This window comes from Drosophila erecta, unplaced genomic scaffold (assembly GCF_003286155.1).
Source record: "Drosophila erecta strain 14021-0224.00,06,07 unplaced genomic scaffold, DereRS2 tig00000126-arrow-pilon, whole genome shotgun sequence".
NCBI classification, from domain to species: Eukaryota; Metazoa; Arthropoda; class Insecta; order Diptera; family Drosophilidae; genus Drosophila; species Drosophila erecta.
In genome coordinates, this window is record NW_020825209.1 from 6,161,509 (window position 1) to 6,180,516 (window position 19,008).

Below are 19,008 nucleotides of genomic sequence, written 5' to 3' on the forward strand. Positions count from 1 at the left end.
GCCACGGATTCTGGATGCCATATTCCGGTTCCGTTTTTTTCTTGGCCCGAGCTCCACTTACTGTTTACATTGGCGCCGCGATGCACTGATGGCCTTGCCGGCAGGTGGCCTGCCAACTACGAACCCTCGCCAAGGACACGTTTTTGCACCCTTTTTGCCAGCCCCCCTTTTTGGGGCCAAATAAGCACTCCACTGGCTACCGTCACCTGTTGGCCACAGTGCCGAATCGCCTGGGGGCTGCAAAATTGCATAGCACCCTCTCAATTGCCGTGGCGCCGCAAACAAGTGCACCGCCCACAATTATGTCTATATGGCCACAGTGGGCCACAGTTTTTGGCGGGTTCAAGAGGGCCAAGTCGAGTGGAAGGCAGCTAAAAATCTAGCTAAATTCATACACCTTTTCGGATTGAATATCCCACTTTAAATGCATGCTATTTGGGATTATTCCGTTGGTTAAGTGAACTTAAGGGCATGGAAACATCAAAGTAACAACACGAGTTAATCGACGGTTTCTCGCAGTGCAGATGTGGATATAAATATGGATGCACACGTGGCCACTCAAAGGATTCGGGGCTCACCGTGTGTGTTTGGTCTGGGCTTCGCTGTGGCCAATTGAGTCCATCCCCAGCCAGTTCTCATCCTCATCCCCCAATTAGCCGGCGAGCTGCCAGGGCAATTGTGTCCCGTGGCCATCTAATAATACCCCCACCATCGCTGGCCGCCGCTGTGGATCTGGCAGTGGAGCTGTGCCCGGATTATATAAACTCCATAAACAGATGCAGTGGCAGCACACCACTGGCAATGCGAAAACAATATCAATGCATTAATTGCACGTGAGCACGGCGACTTGTTGAAGATGAGCGGAGATAGTCATTCCGAGCAGGAATGACCCATCATTAGCTATGATGAATCTGGCAAATGTGGCCAGTAAGCTGGTTAACTAGATGCTGATGGAAATATTTATTAGCTATACTCAACCTTTGGCAAGCCGCCACCATAGCAGACCATCAACTATCATCACTCACAAAATTTATTCTTGTTCTTGCGCTACACAATTCCTCTTATCAACTACCAAGAAAATTTATGCAAAAAAAATGTGTGAAAAAAAATGGGAAATACTAGCTTAGAAGTCCATGGGATGACAGCCATCCTCAGAAGCTGTAGTTGAGATTGCCGCTGGAGAAGCTCACGTGGGAGACGTCCGGCGACTGCTGGTAGCTGGGGGATCCCAGCACCGAGGACATGGGAACGGCCATCCCATAGCTCTGGCGAGTGGTGGGCGCCAGCTGGCTGGTGGCGAACTGCTGGGCCACCGACTGCTGCTGGTCACGGAGCACGTCCTGCTGCTGCTGCTGCATGAAGCCCATGTGCTGCTGCGTGGAGTAGAAGTCTCCACCCGCTGCCACCGCGCTGGCGCGCAAGGAACCAGATCCGGCGATGCCGCCTGGTATGACTCCTACGCCGGCTGGAACTCCGGGCAGAGTGGATCCGGATGCGAGGCGCTCAGGCTGCAGGCCGTTGCTGCTGAACTGCGGCCGGCGGTAGGCGAAGCGGCCAGCTGCGCTTTGTGCTGCCACGCCCACCGGTGCGCCTCCAACGTCGGCGGGGGCAGCCGCCTGGGATTGGGGTTGAATCTGGGCAGGTGCTAGGACGCCGGATACATCGGGATAGTAGTGGTAGAGCTTCTGCAGCAGCTGATGCTGCTGCTGCTCGAACTCGGCTCGTTGGCGCTGATAGTCCAGGAAGGCGGCGTGCATCTGGTCTGCATAGCTGGGCATGCCGACCACGCCCGCGCCACCGCCAACGCCCACTCCAGATCCGGATCCAGATCCAGCAGCTCCCTGCGTCGATGTGGCGGCCAGCAGTTGCTGCTGCTGCTGCGCCAGGAGCTGCTGCTGCTGCTGCTGCAGCAGCGAGTTGGGCGTCGCCTTCAGTTTGCCAGCGGACCGGAATCCTGGCTGCGAGTACACGGCAGGATACTGCTGTCCCGACGAGGAGTATCCACCGAATGGCGCGGTATTTAGCTGCATGGATGAGAGGATGGAATGGGTGAGCTATCAATTAGACTGCCATGCTTTTGATTATAGACACCATCAAACGAACTTTAATTCGTTGTGGTTTCGTGTGATTTCCTACCAGAAGTAGGCTGTTTTTCATGTGTTACTTATTTATGTATATTTTTTATACCCCTTCAAGTATTCCCACTTGGAGTCACACTCACGGTTGCAGGGCCACCGCCGTGGCTCTTGAGGATCGCGTGCTGGGAACCCAGGCCGCCCTTGGCCCATTGGCCTTCCGCATCAACCAGTCGACTGGCGTTGCCCCCGCGAACTTTGCTGGACCTCATGATACCCTGTGCCGACTGCCGCGATGTGCGCTCAAAGTAGTTGTGACTAGAGATGGTGTAACTCGAGTGAGGAGTGTGGAGTGTGGAGGGCCAAAAGTGGATTTCAATTTCAGATTTTGAAACAATTTGTGTGCGAAGTCTGTAGTAGAAAATACAGTAAAACTAACCGATCTGAACCGACCAAGCGAGCAAGTGAGACTGAGCTGGGGCAGCACGACCAGATCCGGTGACACCTGTCAGCTGTCGAGGGGCCAAACCGGAAGCCTACTGCGATCTCTACGGGCTATCGGCCTCGGATTCAGATGGATTCAAATCGCTTTGTCTCGCAGGGAAACACGCGATTTGATGGCTTAAAAAGCGCGAACGCAGTGCCGCCGCTTCATAGTTGGAACGATGGCTCGCCAACCGCTGGCACTGCTCCTGGTGGCCGTGAGTCTGGCCAGGATCGCGGCCAGGCCAGGGCCACAGAATCCGCTCGAGTCGCTGGGCATAGGCGCGATGAGTCTGGCCGGGAATATAGCGGAGGCGGTTCAGAGTGGCGCCGCCATGTCACGCGACCTCGACATCGACAATCCACTGATGTCCGTGCACTCGAAAACGTCCGTGGGCTACGGGGATGCCATACGTCCCATTGCCGCCGATTCATCCGAGGAGGATCGTCGCCGGAAGCGAAGGCGGCGCAGCCTACATCGCCTCAAGCGCGCTCCTTGCTTCTGGAAAATGGGCGGCGCCGCCACCACAATGGCGTCCGCGGACGATGATGTGGAGGCCAGGCGGCGAAGGGCCCAGAAGCGGGCCGCCAACAATGCCTCCCGATCCCGGGTGAGTCCCAAGACCAGCGGCAAGAAGAAGAAGCTGGTGCGGCGACGACGGCAGGCGGAAACGGGCATGGAAGCGGCACCCAATATGGACGCCGTGGATCCCTTGGGCCTGGGCCCCAAAATCAAGGCCATGTGGCTCTCCTTCGTGGACAACGTAACGGATGTGGTGCAGCAGGTGCGCCAGAGGATCTCCGATACGGCCAACGCCTCGGGCTAGGTCACCCAGGTCCCTGAACACCATCGAGTGTATTTTTTTTTGTTTGTCTATAAGTGCAATAAAAAGCAACTGGAAGCCGGAAATTATGCCAAGCGCAATGTTTTCTGGGTTGGACAAAACATCCCCATGTCGTCGTCATTCAGTCAAGTAGATTAAATCCATTTCTGCATCAATCTGTCAGCCAATTAAAGTAGCAATGCCCGAATAAATGGTGACCCCGAATGGGTTCGAACCCCGAATCATATGCATTTAAATTCAACAAATTCATCTCAGCTAGTTAGAGCTGCTTGAAAACCAGAGACCATGACATGGACACCACTTTGAAATGGCACACAGCGGTAGCTGCTGGAAAAGGTCACCGCAAAATAAGGTGACCCAGTCGAAAGTGATTCCTCAGTGTCATTTCTGGGCAATGCGATCGAAAGTGGTCCGAAGTGAAGGCCGAGAGAGCTTAACTGAAAGCTGTCCAGATGGGAGATACGGAAACGAGCCAGTGGACACTTCCGGGCGAGATGAGATGCATCTCGACATGCATGTCGAACATTTCCGTGTCTGGTCGAATCTGATTGGATTGATGGGCAGAGTACAAAAGGCGCATTCTGGCGGCTGGCCACAACAGTTGGCCAAATGACTTCCGGACCCAGATTCGCTGCCCCACTAATTGTGGCCCTGGCCCTCGTCCTGCTGGCCCACGCTTGGGCGGATGAGTTCGACCTGGACTACTCCAACGAGTACGACGATGTGCGACCGCACTTGATCTATCCAGACGATCCAAGGCTGGACAAGCGGATCGGCGATGCGGCGCGGGAGTTTGGACAAAACATAACCCAGGCCTGGAACGCGATGGTGGACTCGTTTAGGAACTACTTCGAGGAACTCAAGAGCCTGTTCTCCGACACCACGGATCTCAATTCACCCAATGAGGTACTACCCCGCCACTGAAATGTGGGCTCATCCTCGGCAAATAAAGCGCTGCAAGACGAGTGAAACATGCATTTGATTCGCTTGATTGCCAACTTGAGTGCCTTTGATTTATATAGCTTTCTATGTGGAGCTCTGTGGATGATTCAAGTAGTTCAAGTAGTTACTCAACTATTAATTTGGTCTTTCAATCTCCGGCTAATTAGATCTGTAAGCCAGCAGGCTAATTGCCAATAACAACATCGCATGCCAACTAAGCCAGATTAGATCGCAGCCATTTAGATTATGGAAGCATGAAAACACATCTATTACTTTGATTTCCCAGTATTTTGTTGGGCTTAACTGGATGCGTTCTGCCCAATACTGTGGCGTACTCACCAGCTGTTCCTGCTCCTGCGGCTGCTGCAACTGCGGCTGCTGCAACTGCTGCGGCTGCTCCACCTGCTGCTTCCTGGCTCCTCCGTAGTACCGGGTGAAGGTCTGCTGCACTCCGGGCGCCTTCAGGCTGTAGGAGTTCGTGTTGGCGTCCGTGTGGATGGAGACCTGTGCCCGGCAGACTTCCTGCTGGCCGGCCAGAACCAAGGCCGCCAACGTCAAGGCCACGGCGAACATGATTTACGTGTTGGGGCTAATGGATGGATGGGGCTAATGGCTAATGGCCTGGTATCGGGACTCCGTCTCCGTCTCCCGTCGATGTGGCAGTGGGCTAAGTCCGAGGAATCGTTATCAGCGGAGCGGACGCGACTCGCGAACCTCGTTGGTTGACTGTGCAGCGCCCGCCGGCTGTCCACCGATTTTATACCGCCTTTCGATTGGGGATTGTCCAACGCTGGCTCTCTCCCTCCGTCTGCCGCCGTCCCTCTGCAGTTGTTGGCCCAAAAACAGCCCACATGCACATGTTGGCCAGAAAGCTGTTGTACGTTTAGTGCTTTTGGCAGCACTTAAAGAAGAATTACTTAAGCGAATGGCTGAGATACAGGGATCAAGCAAAATGTTGCATGTTCCAGATACATGCTACCTATCCAGCAGATATATAAGCATCTACTAGGTTTTGGCTTTCTCTGTGCAGTTGGAAAGTAACTTCTGTGCGAAATCGTGGCCTGAAACCCATTAAATCTCATTAAATTCAATTGAACTGCTGTCTTCAAGTGGTTTTTGTTTTTTGTCGTCTATTATAATTTTCCATAATTTCAATTTCAATTTCAATATCGATTTCGATTTATATTTATATTTTATTTTAATTTCCCTCCGCATTGTGTTGTCTCACATTTCGCGTGGATAACTTTCTTTAAACTTTGGTGTCCGCGTGCGGAATATGGAATATGGAATAGGCAATGAGGGGTGTGGAGGGGAGACATGTAGATGGCAATTCCAATTCCAATTCAAATTGAATATGCTCCCCGGCACTTACATAACAATCCGCCCCGCTGGGCGGACGGCAAACTAAACATAAACACCGGCATAAAACGTTGTTTATGGGAACGTGCCCGGAATGGCCAATTTTTTGTCCCAAAAGCGAAACTCGCCAACTGCGGCTACACGGCGCGAAACTGGGCGCGCTTCCTAGCCACATAGTGCGCTGGCCCCAGAGCTGGGTAAAGGCATTTGTCGCAGTGTAGGGCTGGCAAAAACCACCGAGTTACGGAAGCGGGGTTAAGGCCAGCGTGGAAAAGCGAAAAATCGGCTCAATTGGAATGCAGTTTTGATGGCCCAAAGAGATTTGGCCCAACGATCGATTATGAAAGCGGCGAAGAAGACCTGGTTAGTGCGTAATGGTCACTTAAGGCGCTTACCTGGCAACGTTGCGTATACGCGATACGTGATCGCCATACATTTATTGGCGCATTTCATTCGCGGCGTGTAATTGAAAGCGCATTTCACGCGACTGAAAGTTGTCCGTCTGTCTGACTGTCTGGTGACCCGCATTACCCCAATAAAGTGACCCACGCCGAGTTCCCAACTTAATGTGCCCCGGGTAATGGCCATAAATTCTGCTTTCGGCCCGGCTGCATTCCTGTGCTTTCCGGCCGGGCGTGTTTCCACCATCAAAGTTGACTTTTCCGAATGAAATGCTTGTCGTTTTACGATTACCCCCATTCCTCCCCGCAAGCCATCAAAATAAACAGCGCAAATTATGCAAAGAAGAAGCAGGCCCAAAAGCAGATGAACACAAATGGAGACAAACTGGTAACAGTGGAAATGAATGTGGCAGTGGAGCTCGCCAGTCAAGTAAATCCAGCCAGCTGCTAAATAACGCCACTTAATCATTTTACTGGGTCAGGTCACGGGTGGACAACGACGACGACGCAGCCGAAGCCGGCGGAGGAGTCCGCAATCCGGAGGCTGAGTCAGTGGCCCCGCGCGTTGAACTTTTGAACTCGCGCACTGACCCTATTCCGGACCCCTGCCCTGCCCATTTCCAATCCTCCCGGGGCAGCCGAAGCTCCCCGCAGGCGCGTATTATTTTTCGTGGCCCAACTCTGCTTTCCCACGGATTTTATGGAGGTAAGCGCCAGCCCGGGACGCTCAGTCCCAAAAAGCACGGAGAAAAACAATATGAATAACTGGTTACTTACACTGATTAAATCATATTAGTCTTGTCTTACCCAAATGTTGAGCCGCAAGCTGTTGGTTTTATACACGTACATATGTGTTTGGGAGTGCTAGTGATGGACTGGCATTTCGCCCAGTGTAGGCTTACCTATTGGCCCCGGGGATTGAGCCCAAACGGGATTTGATGGACAACTCCGCAATAAAACGCCGTCGATGAGAGATTTGCTTTTCTGTGTGTTCAACTCACATAAAATTTGCTTTATTAGTTTTGCTCACACCAAGGCAGAACCACCAAAACCGAACCACCGAACCATCCAACAAACAGCCTGCGGAGCGGCAGAGAAAAAATGAACTTATCGCTAGACACACGCACGTACACTTGCACAAATAGGGGTATGTATGTATATAGGGCTATATAAATCTAGAATCTAGCCGGGATCGGGATCTGGAGCGGGTTGCGATGAGATGCCCCGTCCGGATCCGGAGGAGGCCCAACAAATTGAATCTGTATCTGGATTCCCGCTGAATGCGGGTGTGTGTGTGTGTGGGTGTGTGTGTGTGTGGGAGCAATTCTTTGGGGCTCAGAAGAATTGCCCAGTCTTACAGCTACAACTTGTATGGTTTATTTCGATTTTGTATTTGGTAATTCATAGTTCGTAGTTAGACTTTGATTTAACATTCAATAAACTTTTCATTTGTTTTCGTAATATTCAATATGTCTTAGCATATGTCTAGTGTATATATCGTAAATGTATATATCCATATATGTATGTATGTAGCTTGGGAAAGTTTAAAAACACAGGCACATCCATGCCCCGCCCTCCCTCCCCCCGTCAAAGTTAGCAACATTTAAAAGACATATATGTATATACTTGTATATATGTACGTTTTGTGGGAGTGCTTCCCATTTCCCTTTCTTGGCACAGTTTTCCCTTTTTCCCCCCTTTCCTCCCTCTTCCTTCTCCCTAGACTCTCTGACCTCTGAACTGGGACCAGTGATCTGTGATCCTGATCCCGTCGACCGCAAAACTCAACAAACATTAGTCAACAACCTGTTGGGCGAAGTATTCCAATATATTTCGTTTATCCTATGCATTTAGGTGTAAATGTATCTGTATCTCCGTGCGCCTGCAGTTCCCCACAAGTACTCCGTAGTCTCCCTACCATGAGCAACTTCCTTGGCTAAAAAACAAATCTGTGAGTTCACCCACCCACATAAACTACACAAAAAAAAAAATAACAACAGCTTCTGCAAATTCCCCCACAGAATTCCTCCAGCTGCACAGCTACTTTGCTGGGAAATCCGTAACCGTAACCGTAAAGCTTTTCGTTTCCCCACCGCCTCTGCTCCCCAAAAATCAGCCACAGTGCGGAGCCAGCTTAGAGCTCCGCAAAGATGTTCTCCCTGAAATCGAGCTCCGGATGCGCCGAGTGCGAGGAGGAGCCGTGCCCGTAGTCGTAGTCCCGCGACGAGGACTTCATCGAGCTGCGTCCGGAGACGCCGGATCCGGAACTGAAGCTGGCATTGCGCGGACTGCTGCGTCGCATCCGGCCGTCGATCACGGCCATCTTGTTCAGCGGTTGCGTGGGATCCAGCTCGCAGAAGGCGCCGGCAATCAGATCGGTGCCGTTTAGCGAATTGAAGCTGTCCCGCTTGGAGCCGCGTCCTCCGGCCACGCCTCCAACGCCCCCGCCGCCATGCTGGCCATGATGATGACCGTGATGATGGTGGCCCGAACTGGAGCCGGAACTCTTGCGGCTCAGCCGATTGCGACTGTACTGGTACTGATAGGCGGGAACTGCAGCGGTGGCCACCGGCACAGCGCCACCCGCACTGGGCGGCAGGTTCTGGGAGCCGCCGGGCGTATAGCTGTCATAGAAGTCCGGCGGCACCACCTCCTCCTCCACCTCCTCCAGGTGGTGCGGCAGCACCTCGTCGTGGCCAACGGACAACACGCCGCCGGCGCCGCTGGTCTCCAGGGTGGAGCACACGCTGTACTCCGTGGACAGTGACTGGGATTGCGAGAGACTGCTCAGCGGATCGCTGCCGGGCATGACCAGCGCTAATCCCGCTCCCGCTCCCGCTCCGGTTCCGGCTCCGGCTCCAGCTGCCTCGCCACGCTTCCCCTTCGGCGAACGCTGCGCGTAGAGCTTCTCGATGTCCGGCAGCTGGCGGCGCACCTTTTCCCGCTCCCGTTCCCGCTGCAGCATCTCCTGGATGTCCATGCTGCGCTCCCGCTCCAGCTGGTCCATTATCTCCAGGTCGCGCTCCAGAGTGCTCGACGAGAACGTGCTGCTGCACTCGCTGAACGACACGTCCTTGTGGCGCAGCATGCCGCCGCCCGATCCTGGCCACCGTTGCGGCGGCACCATCATGCTGCTGACCACGGAGCTCTCCTCGCCGTCGCCATAGTTGCTCGTGCTGCTGTCGTCCGGGATTACTACGCTGCCCAGGCCGTTTCCGTTTCCGGTCGCGCCGGCTGTCACGCTGCCGCTGCCATTGCAGAATGTCGAGGCTGTCACGTTGGACAGACAGTCGGCGGTCGGCTTGGTGCTGCCGTGCCGCTGGCCGGGATTGGTGCGACTGCGACTGCTGCTGCTGCTGTTGTTGTTGTTGTTGTTGCTGCTGTTCTTGCTGTTATTGTTGTTGCCGCTGGCGACCGTCTGCTTGCGGTGGGCGACATGGGCGGCATGGGTGTGACTAGTGGCGCCATGACCCACGCCATCCGAGATGATGTTGATCTTGACGTCGTGCTTCTTGCCGCGCACATCCCGGCCCAGATTGTTGACCACACCGGCATCGCCCGCCCCGCGACCGCCCGCCCTCTCCCTCTCTCTGTCCCGATCCCGATCCCTATCCCTACCCCGCTCCCGCTCCCTGTCCCTTTCCCTGTCCTTGCCCTGGCGATATGGTGCTCCTGAGTAGCGATCTCCGCCCGCCGACGATCCGTGTCCTGGCAGACGCCCCTCGCGCTCGTGTCGCAGCTTCGACGAATGCTTGTGCGGCTCAGCGGCGTGGTGAACACTGGTCGTGTTGGAGGCCTCGTCCTTCTCGATGGAATCCTCGCGGGAACTGCCCCCCACGCCGGATTCTCCGCCAGCATCGCTGCGACGCTGGGATTTCTGCTTGCGCTTCGAGGATAGCCGGAAATAGCCCCTCAGGCGCTCCTGTTCATCTCTGCGGGATGTAGGAAAATGGCAAAAAGTGTCGGAGGATGAAGGTAATGAGTCATCTCTAGCTGCTTGGATAATGTGCAAGGTGTTCTGCACATCTGGCTCGCTCACCTGGGCAATATCTGCGAGGCGTAGATGCACGGAAAGATGACCGTGGGCAGAAAGGCCACCCACACGAACATCAGGTAGGTGAAGTCAAAGTGCTTGGCATTCTCGTAGGTCTCCTCCAGCGAGAGCCTGGCGAAGCGCAGGATCATCAGTGGGCACATGCACACCACCTGGGTGGCGGCCATGCTCCCGAAGTTGCGCTGCTTCCGCTTCTCGCGATGCACGTCCAGTTCGGCGCTGTACAAATCGTAGGAGCGGGCGGAGCTGCCGCCTCCGTTGCTCAGTCCTGCCACGCCCCCGCCGCTCAGATGGCGCGGCTCCACCGAGGATGTGGAGGAGTTCCTACCAGGACAAAGATGTATCAGATATATAATGCTATCTAGTGTCGGTTTGTGCTCGGAAATCCTATTGGCAAGTAAGCCAGTTTCCAATCTCCTTTAGCGCACAATAATAGTAAAGGGGCGAGCGGAAAAAGGTGGCTCAGGAAATTGGAACTCGTTAGGGAGGAGTCGCTTGGATGGCGATGGCTCATTAACGCTGCACGGGCTGAGTGATTGCGAATCGGGTTACTCGGACAGGCACCACTGATTGGTAAGTCACCGAATTAATCAGCCCAATTAGCGGGCAGATAGCTGGCCTAATATTTCACCCCAAACACGGCGAGTGCTTACCGCTGGCGCATCCGCAGATCCGCGCGGTGCTCGTACATCATCACGGCGAAGGGTCCGTCGGGTGGACGCAGCTCCTGGGAGGTGCGGATGTACAGGTAGGACAGCAGAATGGCCGGACCGCAGTACCTGTAAGTCATCAGAGGGGTCAGAGGTCGCTCCTCCGAGAGGCAGCGGGATATTGGTACTCACATGAGCAGGAACAGACCGCGCGTGTACTCCTGCATGTCGTCCATCAGGTTGACCACGCACAATCCGATCCCCGACAGCTGCGGCATGTAGTCCTGCAAGATGAACATGTGGCGTTTAGTGATGCGAGCGATTACGCCCAGATAGATATCTTTGCGATTTACATTATCCATGCAAAACCCTACTTTAGATTGGAAGTTTTTGTGTTGCCAGGTAGAATTGCGCGAGTAACCTGGCACTTTGTGCCGATTTCCCACTGCCCCACTTATCAGCGAAGTACCGAAATCAGGGGCATAATAATGTCATTCCACTCCACTTCACCTCAAGCAGTGTCTAAATAATTGATTTGACTTTCCGTCTTTGAAGTGGCCGCCGCTTAGCCAACCATCGTTTTACATTTTAAAATCGGGGTCGGCAGAGTGCTCGGCACAGGTCGTTGACTGGCATTTGGAATGGATTGCCCGATGTAGTGGCCCAAGTGGACAAACTATTTCCATTGATTTTATAATTACAGAGCCGTTTTCAAGGGGGAAATCCGCAGGCAGCTGCTTCTTTGATGTCTGGTGGTCTACTATCGATTGCCTTGCGAAGAGGTTAATTGAATCAACTTGTCTGTGTATCTGAAGTGCGGTATCTACAACCCGGTTCACTTTCGCGCCACAGAGCGACCTCGACCTCGACCTCGACCGTGACCCTGACCCGGCCAGGTGGATCCGCCCTCCTCATCATCCCCACCATGCCCACCACGCCCGCGATCTCGGAGAGAATGCCATTCCCTCCACGAAAGGCACGAGATTACATCGTAATTGTAATTACATATGAATTCGCGCGTAGCGAGAAACTTTTTCGGAAATTAATTTTCGAAATGAGACAAAGGGCGGAAATGAATTTATGGCCGCCTCCAAGTTATTTTCTCATTAAGCTGCTCCGCAGGATGGCAGGTGCGTATCTGGAGTGTGATTGGATGCGGGAACGGAGGCACTGGGAGACCACCAGCCGGAGTGGCCTTAAATCCAGTGCGGGAGTGGGGGAAATTGGCGTGTTGGAGGGCCCAGTGTCATCATCAATCATGCGAAATCATCGGCCAGGTCAGCTGGCCAGGTGCGATGATCCTCGGAGCTTCCACGGCGGAATGGGGCCGCATTATTATGTGGCGCATAATTATGCGGCCAGAAACTCGGGCGAAAGTTTCCTTATTTGCTGTCGCCTTTTCTGTATACAAATGTGGGGATGTGTGGATGTGGGATGAAGGATGAAGGATGGCGGCACACATATGGAGGCACTCGAGGAGCAGGGCAATCACAAATGATTTTGTATGAATAACTATTAAAAAGTTTGCGATTCCCTCGACGGCAGGCGGTTGAAACTTGGCCCCAACTTTTAAATCAAATCTCAAACTACCGAATGGCGGGGCAGGGCAAAGGAGCGGAGTGGAGCGGAGGAGCCTGCCGGAGATCCTTGGAGTGCTTGGTGCAAAACTTTTCCATTCGCCGAGTGCCCGAAATTGTAATGAAACCTTTTCAACCAAATCGCATGGCGCCGCGCCCGCTCCTTTTTGGCCCAAAGTCATTTGGGTAATGAACTGTTAGCGCTGTACAATCTGGCCAACAAATCTGTTTTGAATACTTTGCCCACTGCGCACAGTCCAATGCAAATAAACGACAACAGTCACCAAAGGGCGGGGAAATCAAGCGAAGAGGCTGCTACACTCGGAAAAAACACCTTGTTCATTTCGATAGTTCTAGCCCTGCAAAACCTAACCAAATCTTACTTACAGCATATTTTTTTTAATATTTTCAAGATGTTATTCGATGCCCAACCCCTTCCGCAACCCCAGACAACAGATTTATGGCTATAGTAATTACCAAATGCTAATTTGGCCAACTGAAGAAGTCAGTATTTTCCGTTATGGTAATTGGCGAGGTGAAACTTTTTAACGAGTTTCAAGTTGGGGCCCGATAAACCGATGTCGCTTTTCTCCCTGTGCAGCGTTTGCCTGCCGCAGAAGGGGGCGTGGCGAGTGGGCAGAGGGGTTGGGTGGGGGGCGGTGTGTCAGCGGATGCTGCACGCAATTTAACGAGTCCTGGGGGCCATCCTGCAAAGGATACCCAGGATACCCGGCATGGGTATGTGGCCTTGACGGCCGGCGGTTCCTGGCTGGAGATCTCGACTCCTGGTGGCGCTTGGTGGCGTCGTTTTATGCTCATCATCTCCTGCCTGGCTGGCTTTATGGGACGGCAAAAGGAAGTCAAAGGATCTCCACTTCGCCCAGCGGACCGCCAGTTATGATTAATGCCATTGATTTGATTCGTGTTGGGCGCAAATCAATTTAAGCGCTGGCCGTAAACACTTTATGGGTGGACGATGTCGATCTGGTGCTCCATCCCATCCCAGCCCGTGCCAGTGCCAGTGCCAGAAACATCCAACAAGTGGCCAGCCCATTAAATTGGCTCGCATTATGGGGCTTTTTCGCCCCGCATAAAGATATTTACAATTTGGCGCGCGTTTGCCAAATAATTTATTGACTGTAGACAAACGAGTCTGGCGATTTCGATGGCGTTGGGAATGGGAGTGGGAGTGGGAATGGGCAGGGGCATGGGTATTTGGATTCCCGGTAACCAGGCTCAGGCCGCCACAGGCAAGCACATTAATAACAATTTATTTCCGTGCTGCCAGCAGGCAAGCCACATTCCGCAGACTCCACCGCTGGCTCCCCAAAAACAAATTGCAACCGAGGAGGAGGAGCAGGAGCAGCAGGAGGAGCAGGAGGAGGAGCAGGGCGCCTGCAGAAGTATCATCATTTCCACTGTCGCAATTTTGACTTTGACGAATTGCCCCTCCAGCAGCGCAAGCCGGTGGAATAGGTCCCGCTTTTGGCCCTCTGGTTATTGGATGATGGAGTTGGCAAGAGCTGTTGGAAATGAAAAGCATTTAATAATAATTTCCAGGCGAGGCAAGCGAAGAAGTTGCTCCGAAATGGAGATGGAGATGGATATTGATTTGGGTGTATTGGGAAAAGCGGCCAAAGCAGTTGGAACTATTCGTAGCCTTGGAGCTCGGCTGCTTCCTGTCAATTGCACCTGCTGGGCTGGGGTGGCGCTTTTCTCGCCGGGATTGGAGCGCTTTTCTTTGAAATCTGATGTCCTTGGCTTTCAGTTGCCGCGCAGCACACAGTCTCATTTGTCAGCCTCAGATGTTGGCCATATTTAAATATATTTATCACAGCGATAATTGAATCGCAACATTGCCTCACACACACACACACACACACCCAACTTTACACACGCACACGAATGTACATCTTAATTAAAGGAAAATAATTGGGAAGGAAAAGCGGAAGGAAATTGAGTTTGCAGAGGCGCCACTCGCCGAAGAAGAAGGAGAAGGAGAAGGAGGAGGTGAGGTGAGTGAGAGAAAGGTTACCAATAATCGCAGTTTCAAATTATACGAAAATTGCTCCTAATGGATGGCGGAAAAGTCGAAGCAGCAGGAGCGGAAGAGACAATGCATAATTAAAAACAGAGTTTCGTAATTTAAATAATAAGAAAACAATGAGCAGACAAAATGCTTTTGGGTATGGGCTGGCGGGATTATAATGTAAACAACTGAGCGGAACCCAAAGGTTGGGCCTTCGAAATAAAGCCGGGTGCAGGAGCTCCTCTTCTGGTGAACTGGGTGAGCTGGGTGAGCTGGGTACACAAAACAAGCGGCAAATGGGGACTCCGAAAAAGACACGGCCGGACTTAATGGCCGTAAAATGCTGGCCAAGCGGCCAGTCGAGGTCACAGCACACACACACTGGGTGGAGGGCACGCCGCATCCTGGCTGACCAGAAACCCCGGCCGGGATCAGGACCCCATGGACAAGGACAAGGATCTGGACAAGGCGGGCTTACGATAATAACACAATTATGTACTTACGTAATTAAAGTCGTAAAGTGCACAAAACACACAGAAACAAGTGCTCACACACACAGGCACACCCATACAAGACAGGACTAAAAGGACACGAGGAGCAGAAATCGCCATGTGCACAGTAATAATATTTCCAGAGATACTCATCGTGTGCTAAATCATCCAAATTCGCATTTGCATTTGGTAGCCGCATTAGTAAGGCCAACATGCTGGCTACAAACTTGGCCTAAATTTCCGGTTAAACGTGATGCCAATCATCTTGAGCTGAAAAAATTCCTCTCCTCGAATTAATTACTTGCAATATTTACCAATTCCAACTTAAGTAAGCCATGGTATGAAAGCTAATAATGCCTTGAAATGTGAGTGAGTAACAGCCAAAAATCAGGTGCTACGCATATGGCCATCCATTTTTTGCAGTGCACAACCACCGGGTTGTAGGCAGAGGTGCAGACTTTGGCTTTGATTTCCCCCAACCAACGCAGCTCGTCGTTTTTATACTTTCGTTTTGTTTTAAGTGACAGCGGAAAATGCAAACGAAGTGGAAAGCGCGAAAAAAGTCATTATAGTGGGTGGGAAAAGCGCGGTCCGATCGGGGAAACCCGCGCAGATTGGCAAAGATTGAGTGGAGCCAAGAAGGAGACCGAGTGGATGGAGTGCGCCCACTCATTTCCATTCTCATGCCTGCTCATACGCACTCACTTTTCCATTTCCACAGTTTTCCCGCTGCCAAAGTTTTCCCACCGACTCAGCTTGCACTTGATGTTATTAATACTTTATGCTTATGCGCGTAACAACAATGGCTGACTGGCAACAGCAAACACATCCACTTTGTGCGAATACCCAGCTCGCATTGGATTCTACAAAATCGCCTATTATGAGCTAAACATACCTGAAAGTATTTAATGTATTGATTTTCTTACAAAATGAACAGGGGAAAACTCAAACAAATCGCAGTAACGCAGCTTGTTTCTATTATTTTTTCCAAGCGCCAAAAATGAAGTTAATTGTTTTAGTTAATATAAAGATGAACAAAATATTTTTGTTCCTTATTGTGAAATATACTTATATATGAATTTAAACAAATAAAGATTAAAACATATTACTTTCGTTCTGAGCACAACATTTAAAATCAATAAATCCAACGTGTTTCTATTATTTTTTCCAACACTGTACATATATGTACTTTGAATGCGAATACTCCGAATCCTGGGCTCGCCAGGAGTGCTGGGCACTTGAAACTTTTGTTGCCACTGTTGGCTTTGTTGGCCTTGTTGAATTCTCATTTCGATTCGGCGGCACTGAAGCGTCCGCTCCAGTAACCCCCATCTTTAGAACTCCAGGCGGACCGTAGACCGCAGGGCCAAGTGATTTGGGCCCTAAGCTGCTTGCCGCACAATGACAACACTGTGGTGTTGCGCCATTGAACAGGGCGGAAAAAGACCTTCTCCGGCAGCGGCAGCGATCCGTAGGATACGGAACAAGGCATACGGATACGGTTGCGGATTACGGATGCGGATTACGGAATACGGAGGACCGCACCACAATTTGAAGTTCCAAAGCGGAGCTTTGAGTGCGCACTTGCCAACGCAGCTGGCACAAACACACAAACAGCGGGCACCACCAAACCACCCAACCACCCATCCATTCAGCCAACCACCCACACACACACATGCACACACACACGCACACACACACAGCGAGCGCATAAATATTATAACGAAATTCGAGCTGCCATTTCTGGGCCGCGGGCAGGCACAAATTTGACATCCCCCATTGGCTGGGTGGCTCCAAGAGTTCCAGATCCCTGCCAGAAATTGTGCCAAGATATATTGTTACAAAATATAGTGGCAGACTCTGGAAGTGGCTTAGCTACCCTCGCTGGACTCCATCTCGTGGCTGTCTTTTCGCTGAATTTGTTGATATTGTTATTTTACAATATGTAAAACGTTTACCAGGAATTCGCTGGAGCGGAGCCACCACCCACCTGGGCGAACCCTGGATGGCTGAGAGACGCATTGGGTTATTTGTCACAGTCGTTTGCCACCTGCTAACCCCTTCGGTTCCCCATCCCGCCTGGCACTGCCGAAACCCAAAGTGCCACCCCACTCCCCTGCCACCTGCCACTTGCCACTTGCCACCTGCCACCTGCCCCACATTATCAATGGCATTAGTTGCCACGCCAGCTGTTGCTGCTCGGCGGCAAAATCGGGCAGCATGGGTGGGTGATAAAAATTGATGGCCTTGCGGCGATTGCAAGGCGCATAAAAAGGCAAAAAATAAAAGAGAGCGGAGTCCTGGCTCCTAATCCTTACTGCCCATTGCCACGCAATTTGCAGCAGCCAGCGGAGCAGTCGCCGATGGGCAGCATCATTGCTGGCCATTAAAATTGCGTTAAACGAAACAAAAAGCCAAACTGCAAATGGGAATCAACTTGGATGGGGCCACTTGCAGTTCGCCAATAGGACTTTTATGCCCCAGCAAGTAGGGGAAAGTGGGTGGTGGTTGGGCTCGAAATAGGGTGGGGCAAGGTGGTGTAGGTGGTGGTGGTGGTGCACCAACAACCCGCTGTGTAAATCCGTTCAGTGTAAATTGCCGTGGAAATGAATTAACGTCCGCCTGCTTAATAATTGAAAATGCCAATCAACAAAGCAGAAGGCTAATGAGGTTCCCGGTTCCTCGGAATAGAAGCACCCACTAGGACCCTTCTCAAGACCCTTCAACAATTCTAACCCAACTACCAAATTCTGGAACTTGTCTGTCCCTCAAACATATGCACGTATTTACATGGAAATTATGAATTGCTTTCTAGTTACGCATGCTTCCTCCAAATTGAAGTAAATTGCTTGGCAGCCAGGAGTCCATGAAGGTTGTGCCCCTTGGCAAATCCGTGGACTGCAACTTGTCGAGTGCAAAATTCACGCAGCCAAGCACTTCATGCATATTTGTGGTCCTTGAAGGACTCGCCACAGGACCTGTGCCAAGCGTTGGCTTGATGGATGGGCATGTGTCAAAGGTCTACAGCTCCAATATGCGGATGAACCGTGAAATGATCCAGCGAACATTTACATGCGACCCCCGGACACATCGACTAATTTGGCCCGACAATGGGCCAATTTGCATTGCGCCTTGTGACCGGCAAAGGGCAATCTAATAAGCCCCATGGAAAAGGGGAGCCGGACGAACGAGGATGGAGATCTCGCACTAATAATGCGCAATAATGACGAAGATGAGAACGAACTGGGCTCCGGCGGAGGAGGACCACGACCAGCACCAGGACGCAGCGGGCAAAGGGGCCATTTGATTTCCGCTGTAAGCGGATGTCTCATTTTCTCGCAGTGTGGGCGAGTGTGCATGTGTAATTTTTACAAATTGCTACAACGAGCCCCAAGCCAGGCAAATGGGGCCAGTTGATTGTATTTAAAGTTTCTTTTCTTTCTGCGCCACATAAAATGGCACATGGATCGGGCTTGTCCAGTTGCCAACTTCTGGATGCTCTTGCTCTGCCAGATAACACCAAGTATTTCCCTAATTTTAGCGCTTCTCTATCTAGAGCATTATTATTTACCACATTTCTATTGGTTAAGTTGTATTCATGGAAAGCCCTGAAATACTAAAACTGAGAATCGCATAATCGTTCCTTTTGGTCGAGGGAATCCGCTGAGGTTGTGTCATCCCAATCGCTCCCAGCTGCTGCTGCTGCTGCTGCTGCTGCTGGTACTGCTCCTAGCCCAATTCCGCCCAATTTCGGCCAAATCCCGAGCGTCCCGGCCGTCTGCCTTTTGTAGACTTGATAATGTTTACTTTAGCCGTTTCTTCTGCGCAGTAACTTGAATTTTTCCACCCACCCGTCCTGGACCCTTTGGCGTAATTTCGTTTTCGTTTTGCAGGCGCATATCCGGCCAAGTTCTGTTGGCAACACGGAACGGGGGAGCGGGAGCGGGAGCAGGGGCAGAGCTGGAGGGGATTAGGAGACGCCGCGTGCCAAAGTCAACGCCGGCAACCGGATATCCGCAACGAGGCAGCGACGGGCTGCAAATGGAAATGGGCATGGCTATGACGACTTGGGGATGAGGAGCAACAACTGAACAGTAAACAT

At 51.9% G+C, this 19,008-nt stretch overlaps 4 protein-coding genes across 5 annotated transcripts in view; 2 read left to right on the top strand and 2 right to left on the bottom strand.

Moving 5' to 3' along the window:
- Window positions 1-1,012: 1,012 nt before the first annotated feature.
- Window positions 1,013-5,108, bottom strand: LOC6550132 (protein alan shepard). Of its 2 annotated transcripts, none has more exons than XM_015155287.2 (2): window positions 4,685-5,108; window positions 1,013-2,024 (listed from the first exon to the last, which is right to left on the bottom strand). In XM_015155287.2, the coding sequence occupies exons 1-2, from the start codon at window positions 4,916-4,918 to the stop codon at window positions 1,152-1,154; spliced, it is 1,107 nt and encodes a 368-aa protein (XP_015010773.1). In that variant the 5' UTR covers window positions 4,919-5,108; the 3' UTR covers window positions 1,013-1,151. The 2 variants fall into 2 exon arrangements, with proteins under 2 accessions (XP_015010773.1, XP_001977661.1); XM_001977625.3 differs by lacking the exon at window positions 4,685-5,108 and adding an exon at window positions 2,222-2,553.
- LOC6550133 lies at window positions 2,737-3,485 on the top strand. Its single transcript, XM_001977626.3, has one exon. It carries the CDS (start codon window positions 2,741-2,743, stop codon window positions 3,383-3,385), a length of 645 nt encoding a protein of 214 aa, XP_001977662.1. The 5' UTR covers window positions 2,737-2,740; the 3' UTR covers window positions 3,386-3,485.
- Window positions 3,993-4,420, top strand: LOC6550134. Its single transcript, XM_001977627.3, has one exon. It carries the CDS (start codon window positions 4,013-4,015, stop codon window positions 4,325-4,327), a length of 315 nt encoding a protein of 104 aa, XP_001977663.1. The 5' UTR covers window positions 3,993-4,012; the 3' UTR covers window positions 4,328-4,420.
- A 2,623-nt stretch (window positions 5,109-7,731) lies between the features above and the next one.
- LOC6550136 overlaps window positions 7,732-19,008 on the bottom strand; it is a 36,605-nt gene continuing 25,328 nt past the window's right edge. Inside the window, exons 4-8 of the mRNA XM_001977629.3 lie at window positions 11,002-11,093; window positions 10,813-10,938; window positions 10,145-10,483; window positions 9,521-10,037; window positions 7,732-9,490 (exon numbers count right to left, since the gene is read on the bottom strand). Of these exons, the coding sequence (XP_001977665.2) occupies window positions 8,240-9,490; window positions 9,521-10,037; window positions 10,145-10,483; window positions 10,813-10,938; window positions 11,002-11,093 (2,325 nt within the window). The 3' untranslated portion in view covers window positions 7,732-8,239. The remainder of the gene's footprint in view (window positions 9,491-9,520; window positions 10,038-10,144; window positions 10,484-10,812; window positions 10,939-11,001; window positions 11,094-19,008) is intronic.